The 25,659-nt window shown below is 29.3% G+C and overlaps 1 protein-coding gene across 1 annotated transcript in view; it reads left to right on the forward strand.

Annotated features, from left to right (window-relative positions):
- The first annotated feature begins 4,153 nt into the window (after positions 1-4,153).
- Positions 4,154-25,659, forward strand: part of LOC142332163 (uncharacterized) — a 100,141-nt gene continuing 78,635 nt past the window's right edge. The window contains exons 1-7 of the mRNA XM_075378438.1: positions 4,154-4,260; positions 6,673-6,723; positions 14,040-14,105; positions 18,997-19,017; positions 20,474-20,527; positions 23,034-23,069; positions 24,710-24,751. Of these exons, the coding sequence (XP_075234553.1) occupies positions 4,228-4,260; positions 6,673-6,723; positions 14,040-14,105; positions 18,997-19,017; positions 20,474-20,527; positions 23,034-23,069; positions 24,710-24,751 (303 nt within the window). The 5' untranslated portion in view covers positions 4,154-4,227. The remainder of the gene's footprint in view (positions 4,261-6,672; positions 6,724-14,039; positions 14,106-18,996; positions 19,018-20,473; positions 20,528-23,033; positions 23,070-24,709; positions 24,752-25,659) is intronic.

The raw sequence follows: 25,659 nt of genomic DNA on the forward strand, positions 1-25,659 counted from the left end.
TGTCAGGTTTATAATTATTATAGTGTCTTTTTTATGAACATTTACTTAAATTACATTGAGGACCAAATTTAACCATTTTTGGCACAAGGAACATAACTATTATGTGTTCTAATAGAAATTTTCATGCTGAATTCAAGTATGTAAGTAGATTTTCTGTCACCCATTGTTTTTTTATGATATATAAGAAAGTTAAGAATTTACATGCATGCAGATTACTATTCAAGTTACCTAAAATGCGGTAGTTGTTTTTCTTTTTCGTTTGATATCTTGTACGTCTCCTTTTAGCATCCAATAATACTCTGTTAGAATTCTTGCACCCCGTTGTCCTTTTAGCTTTTTCCATGATTGAGATTTGTTGATTGGAGCATTCCTTGTCTTCGTCACTGATCGCACTGAAATTGACTGGAAAGAAATTCAAGTGTGAATCCAAGAAATGAATTTTCAGATATTTACACCCTATGTTTTTATATGACAATAATTCACCCACAATGTACAGGTAGTTGGGGATTTATGATTTCGTAAATATTTTGCGCAACACTTTTAAATTTCCTCTATGTTGATTTTTGGACTTAACAGTTCTCTAAATTCTCTATCTTCAATGAAAGTTCTTAATTGGAGATCCAAAAAAAATTCCTTCCTTGATTTTAGTGTCATTAACACAAGAAAATTTTTCTTTCAATAATGAATTCCAGCACCAATTTTATCCATTGCCTTAATAATTTTTTTAAAAAAACCCTAATTTTATAAGAAGTGGAGATAGAAAATGATTTCTGAGTTATCCAGTGGGAGATGTACAACATTTTTCTGTCCAGGCATAAGTGTTTCACACTTTGGACATTTCTTCCTGATGTAATGATTCATCTTGTCCCTGTTGTCCTATTTTCAAAACGGAACAGAATTTAGTGTAGTCAAGCTGCAAACCTTTTGACAATAACTTTTAAATCTTAACACATTGTCCAACAATACTTGTACTGAATTATTTCTAACAGGATTTTCATGTTGTCATATGTTTCTTTCATGTTAGTTGCATAAGCTAATGGTACCAATAGTAAATTTATTGCCAATATACAAAAGGATAGTTTTAAACTAGTTTTCAAAGAATCATAAAATAATTTCGTTCTGTACTCTTATGTTCATTATGTTCATGATGAAATTCATCCATGACAGCACAAATATTGTTACAATAAACTGAACTGTCTGGAGAAGATTCCAGACAATCAGCCTAGATCCTAGAAGCTCAGTTCTGCACTTGCTTCTTCGATAAGTTCAAATCTTGAACAAGTCATTTAATTGACCTTGAGTTAACAGATGTGTCAGAGAATGCAATACAGGTAAGTCCTTACCATGAGATACTGGCCTTATATCAAATTATAGTAAATTCAGGTACTGCACTGTGTTTGAATTTACTACTTACTCCTTTTATCTTTGTAACACAGAAATAACTGTCCAACAAATGGTCTGTTATTCACGCTGCAGCACTGATATGGCAAAACTCATGTGTCGATTACCTTTAGCCCCATCTGTCAGATGTTTCACACTGGTTGAACAACAGATGTGAAGAGCCTGCTTCTTATCTTAATCCCAAACTTTACAGCCAAAATATACATAATATTTTTTAACTAGTGGAGTCTTAACTACGTCATTGTAATTTAAATGACAAATCCTCAGACAAGTAACAGAAGTTTTATGGATTTACACACTTTTTTATATATATTATTATATATATATTCACTAACACCACTTGACACAGTAACTGTAAATTGCAAAACAGAATTAAACCATTATACATACATACACAGCAAATGTTTAAACAATATTGCTGGGTTAATTGTAGGACTCAGAGGAGTGGTCTGTGCTAACATGTCAGAACCTATGTTAAATGAATCATTATACATATACAATTATTGCCTTCATAATTTTATGTTTGTAACCAATACTTTGTTAGAAATCATTTAAAATATTCTTTTATGTACTTAAATGATACCTAAAAAAATACATAGAATTCTGTAAAAGCAATAATTAAAAAATGTTATTACACAACAACTGTGGGTGATGAAAAAATTCGGATTGCATTTTTGAATTCAGCATAAAAAAGTCACATTGGAAACAGTAAAACTTTCATGTGCCAACAACTGTGTTTATTAGTGTTATTAATTAATTAATATTTATTATTATTATTATTGTAATTATAGACATCCGTGACTACTATTTCTAACAATTTTGTTTGTATAAAAAGAATTCTTAACCTGGTTTGATAGTTTCTTCTAAGTAATTTCACTTGTACTCTCAATAATCGGTCTAGTGTTACACATACATTTAACTCTGGGTCATGTTGTGAATTAACAATTTCTACCCTCTTCTGTACTTCTATAATTCCTAATCAAAAACCTTTCCAATATTATATCTTCATAATAATTTTATCAAACATGTCCCATTGGTACGATTATATAATAATAATTATTTATAAAAATCACTTACCAACAACTTTTTTATATGTGTTCAAGTACTTTTGGATACCAAATCTGTCTTCAGGAACTCAAAAAAACTTTTATATTATTCTTAAAATAAAAAAACTAAAACTCATTCTTCGTAAGTCATTATGTAAAATGTACAAATGTACAAAATAGTCATGTTTTCAGAAAATTATGTCGACTTAGCGTCCAGTCACAATATAAGTTTCCACCATTATGTGGCTGATGAATGAATTTTTAGTTCAATTAGTTTTTAGTTCATCAAACCAGGTTAAGAATTCTTATGGCAAGATGGAATTACTATGTAATGAAAGTCTAAACTTAGAGTTAAGGAAGAGGTTAGACAAATACTTTGTAATGAAACTTTGTCAGTGAGGAAGAGGAAGAGGAGAGACTGGATTGAAACTTTTAAAGTGTGGGTGTGGAAAACAGTGGAGAAAGTAAGATGGATGAATAAAGTGAAGAATGAGGAAGTATTGAACAGGATTAAAGAAAAAAGAGTACCTATGCAAGAAATACACAAAAGAAAAGGAAACTGGTTAGGATATGTAGTTAGAGGGAGCGGAATCTTGACAACAGTATCAGAAAAACCAGCTGAAGGAGAAGAAGAAAGATAAAGTTAGAAGATGAGGTGAAGATTAAAAAAATACAAAGGACCAAGGTAAAGACTTGGGACAGGAATGAATGGAGACCTTTGCGCAATGGCGCAAAGTACCTGTCATCAAGCAGCATAGCAGATGATATGATGATAGTAACATTGCATATTAACATTTTTTTTAGTCTTCCTATGCTTCTTTGAATTATCTAGAATTTGGTTTTAAAAAACCAGATATTCTTTGCTATTTTGGATTTCCTTTGTCTTTATATCTATGATTTTCCTACCATAAAGAAGTTCACCCCATACAAATATCTTTATCTATAGTAAAATATACGTGTTTTTTACCAGATCTTTATTTCTTCGCAGCTGTTACTGTGTTCAAAACATTTTTTTCTTTTTAACTTTAAAATCAGTTGGTATAGGCTGTATCCTTTGATTTTTTCTTTTCTAGTTTTCAATCCTGTTCACAGCTATTTGATTCTTTTACAGTGTATAATATAATAGTTTTTTTTTTGTACATTCATCCACTACCATTTTCTGAAAAATTTTGGATATTTTATTCCACTTCTTATTACTAAATGCCTTCTCAAGATTGAAAAGATGATGACTGAAAATGTTAGCTGTTGTGTAAAAAAAAATTCTGTTTAAGAAGTAATCACAAAAATAATAAATTATATTTTACTTTGTTATTTTTCTTTAGTGATATGCTATATCAATAAACTGTTGCATTTGCTAATGAAATTAAAGAAAACAATCTCTGAATAATTAATAGTTGCATAGATGAGCATTGTTATAATAAAATATACTTACAGTTAATTATTATTGTTAACAACATATATTATAACAAAAATATAAGTTTGTAAAATTTAAAATATGTAAATTCATTGTTTATTATGTTTTGGAGTATCCATTATCAATAATGTAATATATTTTCCAAAAAAAGTACAACCATAATAATAATAATAATAATAATTATTATTATTTAAAAAATTGTATTAAATAAAAATGTATCAATAGTTGCATTAATGAAGTGACAGGCTATCCATCAATTGTAATTGCAGTTAAATAATTAAAATATATTGTAAACAATTATACTACGACTATAAAAAGAATGCAATTTTACTGAAGCCGATAGTTGATTGTTTCTTCCTTTTCAACATGGGTGGACATATCGCATTCATTTTATTGCAGGTATTAAGATTTTTTGTTGTTCCGTTAGTTTTGAACACTTTTGTTAGCGGTCATAAAAAAATCTTTTGCAGTTTTTGGTTCTTAATAACTGATACTTATGAAAAATTTCAACATTAAAATATTAAAATTGAAAATAAATTTTATTATCATTCTGTTACTGAAGAAAGAAATTATTTTGACATCATCATGATGTCAATTGTAAACTTGATGTAAGATGTTTATTGTAAACTTTTAAGAAACATATTTTAACAAATTTTTCAGTTCTTCAGCCAGTTAAGAACAGTGATAAAATAAATTTTTTGCATGTGCTATCTTGAAAAACAACTGTTTGATTTGGAATAAATTTTATCTCTCAAATTAGAGGTGTAATTCAATTTTCAGCATACTTAGGAGATGGCACAAGAAAATACAAATTTTTGTTAGTTAATACCAATGGCTGTTTTGAATCTTACTGATTGATTTGTATGATATTTGGGATGTCAACAAATACTTAATAGGTATTTGTATAAAATTTATCTACAAAATGCCCTTTATACCCTACAATATATTTTATTGATTCTTCTGGATAATTAAAAGGAATAGGAATGGATACATTATTTCTATACATTACATTATTTTATAATGTAATGTACTACTACATTATTTTATAATGGAACATTATTTCTATATCATAAATTTTATGTCTTATTCTATTTTCTTATTATAAATACATTATTAATTAGTTTTCTTTTTAAACTGTATCGACTTTTAAAGTCATTAACACTATGTTAAGGTTAACTATATATGTATTTTCCAGACCCTTCCCAGCAGTCAAACCTGGGACGTTTGATATTGCTGGCAAGATCCCTGCGCTACTGATATAATAAAAAATATTTATTATACCGTAAAAACTTGGTTACAACAAGATTCAAGGGGCCGATCAAATTGCTCGTTACAGCCGAGTGCTCGTTACTTGCGAATTGTCACCTCGTAACCGTAAATTTTTACGCCGTCATTATCTATTGTAATACAATAAATATATCGTATACCTAAGAAGAAGCTGTTTTAAAATAAAATATCGATGTGTTTTGTATTGTAGGCTAACAAATAAAATTTAGATGTAATGCAATTTTTAGACGCTAATACGTTTTGCTTTTAACCAAAACTGTTAGCGTTCAATGAATTAGCAAAAAAATGGTATTAACTGTGTAGTAAAACTTACCAAATTCATCGAGGAAGTAACAAATGAACACCACACAAAAAGTTGTGTCACACGTTTTTACGTACAAACTTTATTTCTTAAATGTAAAAAATCATTCTAATTTATTTTTTCTTCACTTTAGCAGAATACGTCAAAACTTAATTGCGCATACAAACTAATTAGCTTTAAAATAATCGTTTATTTCTGTTTATAAACTTATACCTAATAATCTTATACCGCCAGTAATGAACATTAAAACTGCGAATAACCCCCTGATCGATCGGCTGCAGTTTGCTGTGATATTAGGCGGTAAAAACACAAGATTTATATTTTTTAAGTTCTGCAGTGACGGCTGAACGGGACAATTATCGATCAATAATACTATTTTTCTGTTATTTTTTTTTTTGCGATTCCAAATCCTATTTATGAATGTCTTGTTCGAAAATCATTGAAGTCATCCGTACTTTAAAATTAGACACGTAATCGACGGAAAGTTTTTTTTACATATTTAAGACATCTTGGATTTCTTGATTTCCCTATTACTAAAAATTACCAATGGGGATATGACAAGTAAAATTTAACCACGCCCCTCTTCAGACTTTCGCTTAAATCGTTTCAAATATACTATAGAGTTTGATGAACCTGTTTGGGCGGTTTTTACGGATCATTGTTTGGCCCTAGTGTTTCCTGAAATTTTGCAAACAGAAAAACCCGAGTAATAAAAAACTAACAGCCTTTGTAATACCGCAATGGAAGTTGTAATGTACGTACTTTTAATTGTATGTACTTACAACGTCCTGTTACAAACCTTTTATTCACCCTTCAGACCTGACCTGAACAAGCCTAAGATAAAATGTCACATTCTTTACGTATAAATCGTAAATGAAATTTCCCTTGCGTTCAGATTATTTAATTACAATTTTTTTTTTAATTAAAATATTTTTAAATCATGAAAATGCTCGTAAACTAAATTTATAATACGTCGATATCTCGCTAAAATCAAGTTAATTTATCATTAATGAGATAGAAAAGCAAACAAATCCCGGAATTGTTCTCGTTACAACTGAGCTCGTTATTCACGGGTTCAACTGTAATATAAAAAAGAGAACGTGTAATAAGGATGATTTAAGAAGCATATCCTTATAAATCAATCTTAATATATCTTTAAGGCAGCTTATCTGAATAAAATGTATTTAAAATTATGGAATTTACTCAGAATTTCTTATTTTCAGGTTTTTCTGCTCTCAACTGCAGCTTTCAGTGCTGTTATTAAAGAAGGCAGTGTAAGTGAAAATAATGTTTATTAATAATAATTTATACACGTTTTTAAAATAATAGTTTAAAAAATTTTTAATAATTTTCTAAACATAGCTGGAGTTTTTAATTCATTGTAGAATATCTTAAAACAAAATAAAACTGATGAAATATTAATATTTTATACTTTTTCATTGTTTGAAAGATACTATTTATAACATGACAAACCCAACTATCTTTCAATTGAGGGGCTAGATTTTTGGGCTAAAAAGGGAGTGTTATAAATAGTGGTACGATGCTTTAAGTACACACGTATGATTTGATTATTCTTAAGTTGTTATTATAGACTATATTTTATTGCAATATTGTTTTGTTTAACTGAAATAATTATTAGCAAGTTGTACACTGCAGGAAATCATTATACATAAATAAAATATTAATGCCATAATATCAAAATTTCTTATACATAATAGAGTTTAAAAATAAGTATTTTAATGATGTTCCTAAAATAAGAAAAGGGTTAGTAAATTATGTGTAGTATCATAACTAGATGTTTTTTCTGAATATATCTAAAATAAAAGTGTAAATGTTCGTTTGTTAAAAATCTTAAACCTCCGAAAGTTCTACACCGCTGGCTTTGAAATTCTGACACAACGTTACATTCGAATACTCGCGTGTTTTTATATATCTACTATTTATATACCGAAGATGCTCACACCAGTGACAGGTAAAAAATGCTTTTTTTTAAAAACAGCGCTATCTGTTGGACGTAAAAGCAAGACACGGTATACTAGATATTTTACGATTCCATTTCAATTTTTCCGATATGTGTGTTCCTCTACAGACTAAAAAATTACTGGACCTATTTACGCGCGGGGAGAAAGGGAAACATCGAAAAAGGTAAAAGGGAAGAAGGGGAAAATGAAATGGAAAGGGAAAGGAGGAAAAATGAAAGAGGAAAGGGCATATGGGAAAAATTAAAATGGGAAAGAAATGGGGAATGGGGGAAAATTTTTGTGAAGTTCCGTAATGTGTATTTTGTTAATGTTTTATCAAACTTTCATTGTGTTCATTTAATCTACGAAGGCGGTCCAGAAAGTAACTTACGTTTGTGCGTAGCGTGGAGATGAGTAGGGGTAGAACCGCCATCTTGGCGTCAAAACGTTTCTACACTCGTACGCATCAAGCTGTCGTAGGATACGGACTGTGATTTTTCTACTTTGTTCGTTGTAAATTATTGAAATGTGCGCTTCAATAGAAAATCCTGCGAGTTTTGAGGTGCGTTCAGCGATTAGGTTTATACTGGCAAAAAAACTCAAACCGATTGAAATTCATCGGCAACTTTGTGAGGTGTATGGAGATGAAATAATGAGTGAAGGTGGAGTGAGGGAGTGGTGCATTCAGTTTAAAAATGGCCGCACCAATGTTCATAATGAGGACCGCAGTGGTTGGCCTAGCCTTGTGACTGATGAACTGACGATGAAAATCAACAATAAAATTCGTGAAAATCGCAGCATTACGATTACGGAACTCTTGCTTCATTTCCCCCAAATTTCACGAAGTTTAATGCATGAAATTGTATCGAGGAAGCTTGGTTATCACAAGTTTTGTGCCAAAAATCTAAAGCAGCAGATTTCTACAGAGAGGTAAGAAGTGCCTCAATTTAAATAACGACTATGTAGAAAAATAGAAAGATGATTTATTTCAAATGTATATTTTTAATTTTTTTTTTTTTTATTTCAAAAGGTAAGTTACTTTCTGGACAGCCCTCGTGTGTATATATCAAACTCTATAATGGATTTGAGGATATATATATATATATATATACTCAAATCTATCAATAGCGAAGCACTGCCGGGTCTGCTAGTTAATAAATAATAATTTAGAAAAGAGTGAACAATATTGGAAGCCTCGTATAAGAAGTTCTTAATAATTTTTTTTTCAAGTTAAGATGTTGTACCAGTAACGTCAGTTTCATAAAAACCAGTTCAGTTTTCCTATATCCTCTTTGTTAGTTGGATTCTGGCTTTGTAAAAAATTGCACAAGAATTTTTAATATTATTTGTTGTATCCGAATTGTTGTTGAATTTCTTTGGAATTATCTTTCACATTTTGTTACATTCTGTAAGTTACAAATCTCAAATCAGACATTAACATATGTACCAATTAATATAGTTTTAAGACTTCAGTATAAGAGGAGGTTCTCAATTGGACCTGAATATTTCTCATGTATGTTTAAGCTCATTATTCTTCACTAGAGCACTTATTTTGGTGATTTTTTTTTTTTTTTTTGTATAGGAAGTTTCTCTATTGGTGTTGTTGTAAAGGTAATTTAGGTAAAAGTTCTTATAAAAAACTACAATTTCTGATAGATGTTTTGAAAACGTTAAATCTTTTTTTTTTCATTTGTGAATCATCATAGTTAATATTAGATTGTAATAATTAGAGACCGGATTACATGCACTTGTAATGAACTCAAGGATAGCATTATTTGGATTTCAGGTAACTAAACTACTGACACTTGTGGCCGTTACGTTGCGAATTTAATTATCGGTGCATTAAAACTAGAGCCCTCTTCTTCCTATTTGGTGGCCTGTAACACCTTGAAAAGACAAATCATTCTACGATCGCCAGATTCATGAATGAGGATATTACAAAAATATTTTCTGAATCTTCTGCAGATGAAAGACTGTTTATATTTCTCTCAGATGCTATTATTCAGATTCCCTATATGATCAAGACAGCCAAAACTCACCAAGTATTTTATCCGAATTTGATTCATGCGACTTGCTTTGCTCACGGAGTACATCGACTCGCTGAAGAAGTAAGATCCACGTTTGGGAATGTAAATAAAAGAATGAAGTCTGATTCGAACCGATGTACCTTCCCCTTGTAAGGGCCAAATACTTCATTAATTAACATTTTATTTTGCTATTACTCCCGAACCGATGAAAATAAGTTCCACTTATGATATATCGTTGAAAAGCTCTCGATGAGGGCTTATTAGTGCAGTTAAGAATAACTCCAAAATCCAAATGCTTTAAATTTTGGGCTCTTTTGGACACTTTTAATCAAGCTCATTGCAATCAAAAGGGTTGGCGCACAGATGTTGCAACAGTCCTAAATTTCAACATTCTCCTTCTAATCGTTTTTGAGTTATGCGAGATGAATACGCACATACGTATGTATAGATGTCACGCCGAAACTGGTTAAAATGGAATCAGGAATAGTCAAAATAGATATTTCCGTTGAAATCTGAAAACCGAAATTTTTAGTGATCACAATACTTCCCTTACTACAAGAATGTAAAAATCGATATTTATAAATAACAGTTAATTATTTTAATCGGTCCCAAATTAATTTTATTGGTAACTGATCCCTGGTAATTGAATTAATTGCTGTAACAATTCGATTTCGCCGATCTTGAAGAGTAGCAGGCTTAATTGGTAAACCCACCGGGTTGGTCTAGCGGTTAACTCGTCATCGCAAATCAGCTGATTTCGAAATCGAGAGTTCTAAGGTTGAAATCCTAGCAAAGGCAAGAATAACGTTTTACGGATTTGAATACTAGGTAGTGGACACCAATGTTCTTTAGTGGTTGGGATTCAATTACCACAGATTTCTTGAACGGTCGACCTGAGACTGAACAAGACTACATTTCATTTATATTCATACATATCATCCTCATTCATCCTCTGAAGTAATACCTTACGGTAGTTCTGAAGGCTAAACAGAAAAAAAATAAGTCTGAAGTAAAAGATTACATTTATATATTTGTTGTTTATATTCTAATGTCAACAAAATAGAATTATAAACGGGTGTTCCGGTGTAAAGCAATAAAAAAATATTATTACATTTGCTATTTAAAATTTAATTATCTGTTTAAAAACTAAAGAGATAAAACATTTCATTTAACAGAACGGAATAATATTAAAAATGCCTATCTTATAAAAACGGAATTTAAAAAATAATAATAATAATACGCGTGTAATGACACTCCTGTAATAAATTATAATATGAAAATAAGTTTAAATTTAATATTACAATACAATACGAGTAGGATAGGGAAGCTTAAACTTTAATATCAATGCATCAGTTTATATTTAAATGACTTGACAATAATGAAGTGGTATTTAATAATTAAAGGTCTGATGTTTAGTATACACGAGGTCATGGTTTTTAAATGGACTTTTATTCAAAATCAGTAAAAAAATCTTTAATAATTAAAAATAAATTATTGTTTTTATTTTTACGTAAAATATCTATTTTTAAAACCGAATGAATTATCCAATTTTGAGGGGTTGTAAATGGGTTTTGCCTTCACCCCCCCCCCCCCAACTTAAAAAATAGTTAATTCATTATATTTTTGGACAATCTAATGTTAAAGGTAGATTTCATAGGAAAGCTATCTATTGTAACGGGTACCATGATTCGACTTACGGAAAATTTCGACATATCTTCGCGTTTCAGATCCCCGAAACCCCAAAACCACCGTCATCTCAAAGGTTTATTTATACATTTCACTTTCTTGTGGACACGATAACCGCCGTAATTTTCCTCCAATCACTTTCAAATTGATACATATAACATAACGATCCAAAATCTTGGTCGAGTTCGTTAATGGACAAAATCGAACCACGAGGTGGAAATGGGAGGAGGGGACCTTTTTCGAAAAAAAAACAAAATATCGCTATAACTTTCTCATTTAGTAAAATATCAAATTCGTGTAAAGTTCCTACTATTCTTTGGATAACGGCCTGCAACTTATCTAAGTAAAGTTTTTTGATATCACATTTGTCTAGGGGATGGAAAAATGGGGTTTTGAAGGAAAAAACATCCTCCCTTAATAGGCAGAGTATCGAATCGGTTTTAAGTGGTCGTTAGTCCTCACATTACCTTAAACGTTTGACTTAAGCAATTTTTGATATGACCAACCCTTACGGCAAGAGATGGCCAAAATATTGCTGAAATTGTAAGAAGATGGGCTTGTCGTATTCTAAACACGTGAAACCTTTTTCACATGCAACCGTTGTATTGAGTTAGTTTCAAGTTTTTCTTAATTTTAAGGTGGAAATCTTTTTTATCCCCTACTTAGCACAGGTGAAATCTACCTCAGCTTTCCGGTGCCGAAAGGGATTTTTTCTAAAGGTTGTTTTATTTTACGTATTTAGTTTTATTTAAAATTTGGATAGACCGACAGAAAATACTGCCCGTATGAAAAAAAATGTGTACGCTAGATTCACAAAAAAAAAAAAAGCTGAGAAAATCAGGCAGGAGCTAAGGTCGAGATTATTTATAACTTTTTAAAATTTTTTTACTTCTGTGTTTTGATAAAAATAAGAAAAGGAATGGAAAGAAATAATGAAAAAAATATGGTTAGCAGAGTTAACTCTTTCTGTAATGTGAGAGTATGAATTATTGTTTTTCCTAAGTTTTATTACAATTTTTTTTTTAATTTTTGTAAGAAAATACTCTGTATGTCTTGGCAGCACAGGCTATCAATATACTCTGCTAATCCAATACTAAGCATTGATGACAAAAAATTAAAAATATTTTCAAATTTCCTTTATAAACATTGTATTTTTTAGTTTTAAAAATCTTTCGCTTAAATTTTATGGAAAGAGTTTACTAGGATCAACAGAACAACTTCCTCTACAAAATTAAATAAGAACTATTAAAATTGGTTCATTTGATGAAGAATACAGATTGAATATACAAAAGGGCAGAATTCAGAAAATACTTTTGTATCAGACGTGTTAAAAATAACTTTATCTTTCAATAGATTTGTACTAGAGTCTTTCAGGATCATAGAAAAGTGAAAGAGTTATAATTGTCAATTTAACTTTTTATTTTTTATTTATTCTTTTGTAATTGGATTTCCAAAGGATCATGCCGGCATAGTCTTGACCTCTTTCTTTTCCAAAATTCTTGTATTCTTCCGCTTAACTTTTCTCTACCTTCTTCAGTCTATCCACTGCGATCTGCGATTCCTTTTCTGTTCCTCTGTAAATTTAGATTCATCTAATAATTTTCTGAAAGATTGACTGTTTCAGTATATTTCTTTGAAAATATTTAATAACTAGCAGACCCGGCAATATTGCTATTGCTAGATTTGAGTGTATATAGTATATATATAAGTATCTATATATATATATATATATATTAAATCTACCCAATTGAAAATTTGAAAAAACATTAAGAAAATGAACATTACTAAACTTCACAAAATTTAACCTTTCCTTTTTTTCCCTTTTACCCTTTCTCTCTTTTCCCTTTTTTCTTTTTCCCCTTTTCCTTATATAATTTTAATTTTTACCATATTTCCTTTACCTTTTCCCATTTTCATTTCCACATTTCCCCCTTTTCCTCCCCTTTACCTTCCCTTCTCCCATTTATCTTTCCCCCTTTCCCTTTTATTTTTCTCCTTTCCCCTTTCTATTTCTTTTTCTTGTTTTTTCCTTTTCCCGTTTTCCCTTTTTTCTATTTTCCCTTTCTTCCCTTTTACCTTTATCGATTTTTCCCTTTCTCCCCGTGCGTAAATCGGTCCAGTAGTTTTTTAATCTGTAGAGAAACACACATATCGGAAACATTGAAATGGAATCGTAAAATACTTAGTATATTGTGTGTTGCTTAAACAGATAGAGCTGTTTAAAAAAAAAAACAAAAACAAAATGAAACCATATTTTTACCTGTCACAGATGGGACATCTTAGGTTTATAAATAGTATGTATATAAAACGCGCGTATTTGAATACAACATTGTGTCAAAATTTCAAAGCAATCGATGAAGAACTTTCGGAGATTTAAGATTTTGAAAAAACGAACATTTACATTTTTATTTATATAGATTTTAGATTTTTCAGATTCTTTGACCGGTTTATATTGGTTTTCATTTTTTTTTTTTTTTTTTTTTGGTTAAATATTTCACTTTTCAATTTAGTTTTATCTGTTCTACATATAAATAACCATAAAATTTGAGTCTTTGTTTTATTATGCTTGGTTTATTTCTTCAAAAAATTTGATAAATTTCTTTTGATTTTCTTAATGTATAAATGTTATCATTGAGTTTTAGACCGCGGATTTTCTTAAAAAAATTTTTTCAACTTTTTCTAGGATTTCCTGAGAAATTCTGCAGGTTTTCTGCGCTATACAACATTTCCAGTAAACTATTTTTTTTTATTATAGTTTTACTGTACAAAGTTAAAATGTAAAGCTAGAATTTTAAAACTGAAATTTATAGATAAAGAAAAATTATAATTAAGAAATAACACCAAAAAAATTGTAGGAATTTATTATAAAAAATTTCGCTTGTTTAGTATAAAAATTACTTTCACTTTTTTTTTCAGTATTCTGAAACTCAATCATCATCATCATCATCATCATCATCACTCACATCATTTAGTGATGTTGAGGTATGTATTGTAGTAGAATTAAATACATATGAATCTCTTTAATGAAAATAGCTTGTTATTTAACTTAATCATCCTGAAAAGTAACGATAAAGATCTGGCTGAAAGTATACTCCAGCTGATGTTTTCAATCTTTAGATCTGCTAAAAAAAAATATTAGAATTTGGATCTTTTACGGAATTGCCCCCCCCCCAAAAAAAAAATCTACATAATTTTTTAACCAAAAGGCCAAAAATCGATGTATTTTTAATATCCAATAAGAATTAGGTGGGAATATACCTGTTTCAAAATAGCAGGAAATATTGATATTAACAGTAACCCGGTTGGAGAAATAATACACCAACGGTCATTTTAAACATTCTCCATATTAACATATTTTACATATTAAAAATATAAGCATTATTGCTTATAATTATAGATACAAATTATAAATATAATCAACTAAACTTAACCTACCCTCCCTTCGAGCGATAAGCTCGACTAACTAACAGTAATGTTTTGATTATTTAAATAAATAAATAGTAGGAGGAGGGCGGATGACCCCTACTGTCCTTACTGCGGCGACCCGGATACCCCAGAACACGTGGTGTTCTCGTACCCGCAGTGAGATGAATACCGCCTAGCTTGCTCGGCGATTACCGGACCGCCCAGCGTGGAGAATATCATCGCCACCATGTTGCGGAGCTCCAAGAATTTTGATACGGTTGCAGGATTCTTCAGGAGAAGGATCGGGGGGCTCCGGGATGAAGGACAGCCCTTTGCGGAGCTGCCGTTCGTACGTGCTTGCACGAGTGGGCGGTAGCGATGAGGCACGAGGACTATCGCACCTTCGAGCGAAAAAGACCGAGTCCCGGCAGGGATGCCCCACTCGCGGTATTCCCGTTAGAGACATCGGCATAAAGAACGAGTCCCGGCTCCCGGAGTGGGGACCTAGGGACGGCATAGTCGGACCTGGTGTATCTTACTCTGGGGATTTGAGACGGGCGCAAAGTAAGATTCGACCGGCGGGCCGAGACGTGAAGGCCCGTTAGAGTAAAGGACACTCCCCCGGGCTGTGTAATACTTACTGCAGGATCCTGCCCGAGGGAGAAAAAAAATCATAAATAATTACTGAATTTATTATTTTAATATTCAAAACATTACTGTTAATTAGTAAGGTTAGCGAGCGTAGGTTAAGTTTTGTTAAATTATATTTATGAAATAAATATTTAATGGTTATATCTGGTTATTGGGTTATTTCTCCAACCTGGTTATTGTTAATATCAATATTTCTTCAATATTTTCAGTTATCTCCAGGTGAAAAACTTGCAAACTTTTGAGGTTGGAGAAACGAAAAACTACCAATTTTTATTTTGTATTTTAAAACATGAATATTTCCACCTGATTCTTATTGGATATTAAAAATACATCGATTTTTGGCCCATTAGTTAAAAATTAAGGGTTTTTTTGGGGGGGAATAACGAAAAATATCCTAGAATTTTAATTTTATTGATAATCTAATTACATATACCTAATTTCATATATACATGATACTATGATTGTATATTTTTAATTTTTATGTATATTGTGTTATATTGTTATGACGAATTACAATTTATAGCAAACATGTTCCAGCTATGAATTTTTAGTGAAAGGATTGATTAGGTACCTAAAAATAAATGTCTATTGTATAAAGAAATATTCAGTTAAATCATGTAACCAGAAATTTATGACGGAAATTTATAACTGTCCTCTCACACTTCTGATTTTATATCTCATTTGTAGTTTCATTGAAGAATTTTTTTAATCGATAAATAATTATTATTTAAGTGTTATTCTACTTGTAAAATTAAACAAAAAGTATCCTTAGGTAGAAAAATGGCAATTTCTCCTTGAAAATTGATGTAATTTTGTGTCTTTTTTCATGTCCACCACTTTACGTTCGCTTCGATTAAATATTAATTGTTTTTATTTATTGTAAATTAGTATGAAATTAACTAATAATCTTCTCACAGTAAGGTTTGATATTAAATAATAATAAAACAATTAATATTAATTTTTCACTTATGAATAATTTTACACAGCGACTATTACTGTCGATCATGTTATGTAATGTAAAAATGAAGCTTCTTTCAACAGGAATGGTGTTAAAAACTATCACAACCAGAGATTAGCCATAGAATGCTGAAATTTTGAATTTAGGACTGTTGTAACATGTCGTTGTGCACCTACCTCCCCTTTTGATTGCAATCGACTGGGCCAGAAATGTGTAACGGGGTTTCAGTTTTGAACATTTGAATTTTTTACTTTTTCTTAACTGCAGTAATAAGCCATCATTGAGAGGTTTAAACGATATATCATAACTGGTACTTATTTTCATTGGTTCCAGAGTTATAGCCAAATAAAATTCTAATTAATGAAAAATTTGGATCTTTCAAGAGGAAAGCACATTGGAGAAAACTGATATTGTAATTTTGTGACATAATTATTAGGTCTATTATTGTGAGAAAATTATTACTTAATTTGATACTAATTTACAGTACTAGAATTAACAATAAATAAAAACAATTAATATTTGTACGAATTGAACATAAAGTGAAGGACATGAAACGATACAAAATTACAACATCAATTTTCTGCCATAACTCGACTATTTGATAACTGATTTTAAAAAATAAAATTACATTTTGTTCAAAATAAAAGGCTTAATATTTTATCAAAAACATTAATTTTGATAAAACTAATATTTATGGAGATATAACGGATTGAAAAATAAACATGGCCGCTATTAATTAATTTGCAAAGGTATTTTAAAGTCCTGATTTTTTGCTAATTTTAAAAATTTGTTACAAAGATGCTTTCAAAATATTAATGTGATTCCTCTATCCAAACTTGAGATATAAATTTTTATAAAAAAATAACAAAATGCAGGACAGGGGAAGAACGAAGGAGAAATTGCCATTTTTCCTAATATATTTTTTGTTTAGTTTTACAAGTAGAATTCAAAAAAGTATTGCCAGCCTACCATTTTAGAAACACTCTGTATATATATATATATATATATATATATATATATATGGGGTTCAGTAATTACCTGCAATTCAGCTACAGACTTCTATTTCATTAAAAATAGATCTATATCATAAATTACATCATTACATTATAAATTAATAGATTACATAATTTTTTTTCAACATAGTCCCTTTGTTTTTCAACGCCTTTCTTCATAATTCTACCATCTTCTTTATGCCCTCTGAATTCTATTTCGGTTGAAATTAAATCATGAATGCATCACCTTCTTCAGTTCTTGGTCTGAGGTTAATCAGCATAAAAATGAAAAATGTTTCTTTAAATGGACTAAATAAGTGATAGTCTGAAGGAACACAACCAGTACTATACAAAGGATGAGCCAACACATCAAAATTTAATTTCTAGGTTTCAACTGTGTGCCACATTGTCGTGTCAAAACAATGCCTTTCAACAGTTTTCCTCAGTATTTGCTTTGGATTGCAGGCTTCAGATTCTCAATAAGTATTCATTGACAGTAAATCAATATAGGTAAACAGTAACGAGCATTGTTTATTGTTTAGCTTCATTTCTGACCACGTTCAGTACTACACCTTGTGTGTCTGAAAAAATGTTAATATCACTTCCCGACGGATGGTTGACTTTTGAACTTTTCCTGGTAGGCAACTGTGAATTTTTTCAGTCAACACTCTACGATTTACTCACTGGTTTGAAATTTTTTACCCATGTTTAATCACCATTGATAAATTTGTCAAAGAAAGGGTCACCTTTAAAATCCTAGCAAACAAATTTTGTTCTAAGATGTCCAAGCATATTTGGTTATTAAGCGATGTGAATTGTTTTGGGATCCACCTTGTAATTAAGTTTATAGTAGATGATTTCGCTAGACAGACCCATGACTAATTTGTTGACTATTTGCCACTTTGTAGACCATTTGTCACTCAACTTTCTTTCAATATGATTCATATGCACTCTGTTTTCATTAATTGAGCAGAATAATTTTAATAAATTAATCCAAATAACTTTCCTTATTCCAGTTTTACTCTTTTTTTATTATTTTATCCCTTTCGTAGTTGTATGTTCAGATTATATTCATATTCAGATTACTATCATTGAGATCTAAAGATCTAACAAAATTTTATGCAATTTGAGATTCTGCCCATCTTCTTTTTCCTGTTTAGCCTCCGGGATTTACCATTCAGGTATTTCTTCAGAGGATGAATGAGTGTAAATGAAGTGTAGTCTTGTACAGTCTCAATTATAGTATTCAAATCCGTATAAGAGTAACTGCCTTTACTAGGATTTGAACGCTGGAACTGTCGACTTCAAAATCAGCTGATTTGGGAAGACGCGTTCACCACTAGACCAACCTGGTGGGTTGAAATTCTGCCCTGGATATCATTTAAATACATACCCGCAAAATTAAAACAAGGAATTGAATACTATGTAGATCACTGAAAGTAAATATTTTTTAAAAAATAATAAATTTCTCATTAAAATAAAACAACTTTTTGTACGCTTAGGCGACAGAAAATTTCTATGATGCCTTACATTTCCAATTTTTTCTGTGCCGTTAAGATATTTCTGCTATATCTCTTTATTCCCATCCTTTTTTATTGCATACATCTTACTAATAAATTTCCATTTACCTTCACGCTTTCATAACTTTAATATTCTGATTTTAAATTTATATATTTTGGTTATAAATAAGTTGACCTATAGTAGGATTAAAAAAACAAAGTATTAATTTCAGGAAAATAATTCTTATATTTTATTACTAAAATTTAAAAAGTACAGTGATAATAAATGCATTTTATTTATCAATAACTGTAAAACTTTTAAGAATGTTTGTCTTTTATATTAGTTAACTAACTTTTTTCTTTTACAGGAATCTGAACACCTTTTCCGGGTATGTAAAATTATACTAGCAGAAATTATTTACTTAAATTTTAATTTTAATTGTCTATATAATCTGAAAAGGAGAAAAATTTAGTAGCAAAAAATGTAGTAGTACTCTGTCTAGACAATACAGTATTACATCTGATGATATTACAGTATTACCATTATAATATGAGAATATTCAACCAAATATACACATACTTGTAGTATAAGATATAATATAAACAAAAAAAAATCCATAAAATGTCAACAACAGAAAAGTCATCGGAATCCTTTGTAATCCACATATTTCTATATTACTATGTTTTACGATAACATTTATACAATCATCCCTTCTTTGCCTATCTACTTACTCTTTTAAAACTGTATTTAGCAATCTTCTACCTTATTTTTACTTTATGCTTATTTTCCTATAAGTCTTCTTCTGTAACTAATCTTATGAAAGTTTATAATCATAAAATTTGGCTACTTTATACATTATATTGTATTTGTTGTTTCCATTCGGTAGAAAAAGATTTAATTTTATTTACGTAAATAAAAGTGAACTATATGTTCAGTACAATTTTTATCACAGTTATGGTTGCTTTTCCGTACAAAAAATATAGACAACAGAAAAAACAAAGGACCTTGAAGTACTTATGTTATTGGAGGATGTTGAAAATTTGGTGGGTTATTAAAATATAAAATGAAAATGTCTAAAGACAAATAGGAGAGAATAATATATCTCTTATACTAAATTTTTCCTTGCAGACTTCCAAATATCCATTTCAACTGTATACATCTATTAATCTTTAAGTTATTTATCAATAAACGTAATTTTTTTCTGAAAAGTGGACTTGGTATATGTGATGTACTGCTTCATAATACAAAGATCAGTACATTTACTTATTGTTTTATACTATAACTCTCAACTTTTCTTGTAATCGTGATCTATGTAAAATATCTGAAATAAAATTAATCTATTCAATGTTGCTTTATCTTGAAATAATGTTCACTGCTATACATTGATCTACTGTATAGTGAATCCATAAGTTTCCTGTTGTAATCAGTATGAAAATGCAACTAATAGGGCTGAATGTCATTTGAAATCTTGTAGGGTCACCATCTTAAAATATGTAACCATGTTTAAAGTGCATTGAAAAAGGTAATAAGAAATCACTTCTCACATCACACTTCCTCACTTCATACTAAGTCTAAGATGACTATGTCATTTTCATAGTTGGCTACAATATGATCATCTACAAATGTTTAGTTATAGTACGAAACATAAGTAAGTTTATATTTACTTTACATATTCTTGGTGCTATATAATTAGATATTAATTACACATGGCCTTTCATAAATTAAAAGACTAAAAAAAATTGTCTAAATTCCATCAGTAGAAGGAAAATAGTTTTGTGTTTAGAAGTTATTATTGTTTTGCAGAGATATTATGTTATTACTTATTTCATTTTTGTTATTTTCAGAAATTCGAGAATGTCAAATCAGATTCCAGTTCATCTTCAAGCAAAGAACAATTGGTAAAATAAATTTATGTACATTAAAATTAATAACAGTAAAATCTAATTATATCAATAAAATTATAGTAATTATTCATTTCTAAACTATCATCCATATTTTTTCTTCTTTTTTTATTATTATTATAATTTTTTATTGAACCGAGGTATACTAGTTAGATTTTAGAAATAACATGGAAACAAGGAAGCTTTTTGCCAATTTTGGCTTCCCCTTTATCCATATAAAAAATAAGTAAAAATAAACTAAAGTGTAGGGAAATAAGACATATACAATCTGTATTAGAATCAAGTAATAGTGATAAGAGTAAAAGATTAAGAAAGAGCTGAGCACAGTTTCAGAAAGGAGTGGGACAAGACCATCCCTATAGGGATAAATAACATTGTACGGATAACTTGAATTTAGAAGCAATACAGGATTTCATTTAAGAGTGAGGATCTTTTAAAGTTGAGAAAATCAGATGATTAAAATCGGCTGATAACATAGTTCTTTTGTTAGAAATGAAAAAAGAATAACGAAAAATTTTGAATTATTAGATTTATTAGAAATAAAGTTGATAATAAGCAGTAGTAAAACAAAGATAATGAAACATTACAGAAGGGAGAGCAATATAAAATCAAACTTTAAGACAGGAAAACATTATACTAGAAGTTTGCAATTGTGTTATTTTAGTAGTAAAATAACAACAAACTGTGGACAAAATAAGATAAATATCAAAACAGACTAACTTAAGCAAAGAGTGCTTTTAACGCAGACATAAGAATAAGAAAAAATATTCTTAAAATTATTGTCACACGTACTACTGAAAAGTTAAAGCAGCAAAAACATGGAGAATCATCATTGTCATCAGTGATCCCTCCTCTCATGTCTGAGAGTTGGTGACCTGATTCATATCCTCCTGACAATGTCCTGCCATAGCTCACAACCCTCTGCCATTCAAATCAATGTGCCTAACGTTTCTCCTGTCACCTCTTCAATTTGGTCCAGCCATCTTTTTGGCAGTCTTGTGCATGACCTACTGTCTTCAAATTTTCCCTGTATGACTAGCTTCTCAAGATTTTTGCCAGGCCTACAGATTACATGGCTAAAAAGGCAGAGGATGTGCCGGTAACATAGTGGACAACCTCCTCTGTATACCCAGCTCATTTATAATCGAGTTGTTCATCCTCTTTTGTATCCATGCGACACCAGCCATTCTTCTGAAGGTCCTCATTTCAAACTTGAATTCTCCTCTGGTCTTTCGCTTTGATGGTCCAGGTCTCAATACCATACATGACTACTGGAAAGACTAGTACCTGAAGCAGTCTCAGCTTTGTATTCTTTGTGATTGCCCTAACCTTCCAAATAGGAGTAAACTTTGTAAGCGCCCTCACAAAAATAGTTCTTCTTTATATTTCAGTTGATGAGTTGATGAGTGTTGAATTACATGGAAAGCCTCCAAAAGGAGGCTTTCTATACGTGGAGAATACGAAAAGCATTATAAAGGGAAAGATGTAATAGGGGGTACAGAAAGATGCTGAAAATTAGGTGATTTGATAACCAAAATGAAATCTTAAAACAAATAGAGAAAAGCGAAATTTGTGAATCTTGAAAGAGAACAACTTGTTTGGGTTGCCATATATCTATAAATAGACATTCAAGTTTAGTTAATTTTATTCTACCTGACACAAAAATTGCGAAGAAAGACAAAAATTGGAACATATCAAACACATGTCTGAGTTGTAGAAGGTAATAAATACATTGAATTATATTAGAAAAGAATGTAGAGTATCCTATAAGAGTAACAAAAAAACAAGATTGCACACAGTTACTATTTGAAATAACTGTATGAATAATTACAAAAAACCATATTAGCATTTTCAATATATGTGCTATTAAAGCATAATAGTATTTGATTTGAACAAACAGCTCACAATTCAATTATCACAGTTATTTTGTAATTAAAGAGTTTGTTTATATTTGATTCTTATTTAAAATAATAGATTCTTCTTCACTTTTTGGTCTTCTTCACTAAATTTATTCCCAACATTTTTAATTCTGAAGAGTTATTTATCCCTCCAGAATAGAGCCCAGCATGTAAAATAAATTTTCCCTTGAAAAAAGTGGTATGTTAATTACCACTTAAGTATCTGCCCTAGTCTTTGCTCTGATCAATGTAAAATACCTGAGTCACAAGAGATATCAATCAGACTTTCTAAGTTCATTGTGTGAAATAAATAAATATGAGTTATTATTGTTAATGGCTTTAGAATTAAATAATTTCTTATTAAACTGATAATTATATTTACTCATTTTGCTAAAATATTTCAACTTTTTCTTTTTTCTTTTAATGACAGAAATTTTTTTAATGTTTTTTTATATAATCTTAGTTGTATTTTATTGCAGCCTACATTTATCATCATTCTTCTGTATAATCATTTGTGATTGAATTTAATATTTTATATGAGTCTTAACATTTTTTTTTTATTTTTAGTTTTATTTGTATTATTAAACTAAATATTATTGTTGCAGATACAAACATTTAAAGAACTTAAGGTGGATTACTTTGTAAGTAAAAATATGTACATGTACTCACTTAATTAGTTAATTATTAAAGGGTTTTTTCAGTAATCTTGATTCAAGTCATTTTGCAAAAAAGATTTGTATTGTTTTCATAATAATTATTAATTTCATAAACTTAACATTTAGTAATAACAGGCAGGAAGAAATGGAAAATAAATTAAAAAAGATTTAATTGTAATTAATTTTAAAACTATAGTAATAATTAACACATTAGAAGATCCTATGGATGCATTATACCTTTCTTCAGATATACACTCCAAGAAACACAGATGTGTTGATCCTCTCATTTTCATGTGATTTATTAAAATCACATAAAAATATTTTTTTCCAATATATTAATATTGGAACACTTTCTAATCCCTTTAACACTTACTGTTGACTTTCAACTAGTTACTTGACCTTTTCAACTGCTTACTGTTGACTTTAAATTACTTTATAACCTCTGTTCTGTGATCTGTTATTGCTTTATGTTTTGAATTTGAAAAGTTTGATCACTTAATGCAAATAAATGATGTTGAATTTAAATTTTAATGTTTTGTAAATGTGAACACGAGTTAATGTTTCTAGGTTTATCAACACCTCTAATTTAAATATATTTTTTTACAAATATCTGAAATTTAACATTTTTATAATTCCAATATTATGAATGTAAAATATATCCACATTTTCTCTTTTATAGAATTATATTTGTTTTTTTGATAAAAACATTTTTTAAATTTTAAATTTCATTAGGCTTTAGAGCTCTTTTAAAGCAGGTTTGTTTTTTTTCAAGTAAACTAGATTTTTTCTTACTTCCAGGTACAAAGGAACTGAATTCTGAAGTTCTTGATTTAAATAATATTTATAATTTCATAACATTAAAGTATATACTGTAGTTCTGGCATGAAAATAAGTTTTTTGTTTTAATTTTTATTCTGTTTGTCTCTGGTAACTTAGAAAAAATTGTTCCTATTAATAAAAATTAAAAATGAACATAAAGATAAAAACCATAAAAAGTGTTTTTGTTTTGAAAATATTCTTTATTAAAAAAAAAAAAACAAAAAAAAAATATGTAATATATGAAATTTTTTGAAAAAACAAATAATTCATTAACATATTGACCACTTTGCTAATATTAAATGAAATTTAAACCACCAAAACACAGTAAATATATAAGTTAAACTTACCACATTAATTGAAAGAATCAATTTTTGCAGGATCCCTTGCATCTTCAGTTAGTACTTAATTCTATAATTACATTAAAATAAATTGTTTTTAATATTTTATGACTTTTGAATTTGTTGAAATTGTTACTGCTTTAAAATTTCTGAGATTTATTATGGACTATTATAATTTATATATATATTAACACAATTTTAATAACTTCTAAATAGTAAATGTTTTATTTATGCGTAATAGAAATAATAAAAATTCATTTTATTTTAAAACACAATAGATTTCTTCTTGGAACTTTAAGTTTATGTGTGGTACTTAAAAAAATTTATGCATTGTAACTGTAAAACATTAAATTCTTAAAAGATTTAGTATTCGATGAATTCAATTTTATTCTTATAGGTGGTAATCTATAAAGAAATGAGTTTTACGAAACCATTAATTTGTAAATAATACTTTTTTTCTGATTACAGAACAAAATTGTACAAAATGAAGACTACTTCAACTATTTTTCAGTAAGTATTAAAGATTACGTCTGAATAAAGATTCTTTGAATGTTAATAAGCAGATTATTTAATAATCTTCGCTGTTCTTTTCCATCCTAAATTATTAATTATTGCTATTTGTCGTGTGTGCATTTTATTATCTCCGTATTATATTATACTCATAATGGAGATATTATATAAATCATTTTGGTTGTTTTGATTTATGACACCCACCAACAATAATGGTTCAAAGCGAAACATTCAGCTTGATTCAGTTGCAAATGAAATGAATTGAGTCATCCCTCAAAAACATATGAGCTAACAAAGGGAAAATAGATTGTGAGCAAAGTTGTAAAGGGAATAAATAAATATAACTGGTACGTGTAGAGCTCAGTACCAAAATAGAATTTAATAGATATGCATAAAAGTGAAAGTAATAAATAAAGTATTGTTGCATCCAGTTGCACAATACTATCTGGACTATCTATTATCAAACAATTTGTATTCTTAAAATTATTGGAATTAATATTACTCTAAATAATATTAACAATTAATGAAATCTACCTTACCAGCACATTGATATGAACTCGATTTTAAATGATTGTAAAAGTAATGACTGTTGTACATTTTAACTGTGATCTTTTAAATTTTTGACTTTAATGCAATAATTTTACTCCTGATGATGGCTTTCAAGTAAGCCGAAAGATCTTGAGTTCATATCAATGTGCTGGTAAGATGGATTTCATTAATTGTTAGTATTATTTATTTAACATATCAGTGTTACCATGTTCATGAAATTAAAATTACTCTTTTAATATTAAAACAAAATGATATATATTAGTACAACTGTTCACTACCTCTTTTATTGCTTCATTTGTTTTTTGTTATAACATGAATACTTCTGCTGTTGAGTCCCACAGCCAATTTTCTATAAACAT

The sequence above is a fragment of the Lycorma delicatula genome, chromosome 11, assembly GCF_047948215.1.
Source record: "Lycorma delicatula isolate Av1 chromosome 11, ASM4794821v1, whole genome shotgun sequence".
Classification (NCBI taxonomy): Eukaryota; Metazoa; Arthropoda; class Insecta; order Hemiptera; family Fulgoridae; genus Lycorma; species Lycorma delicatula.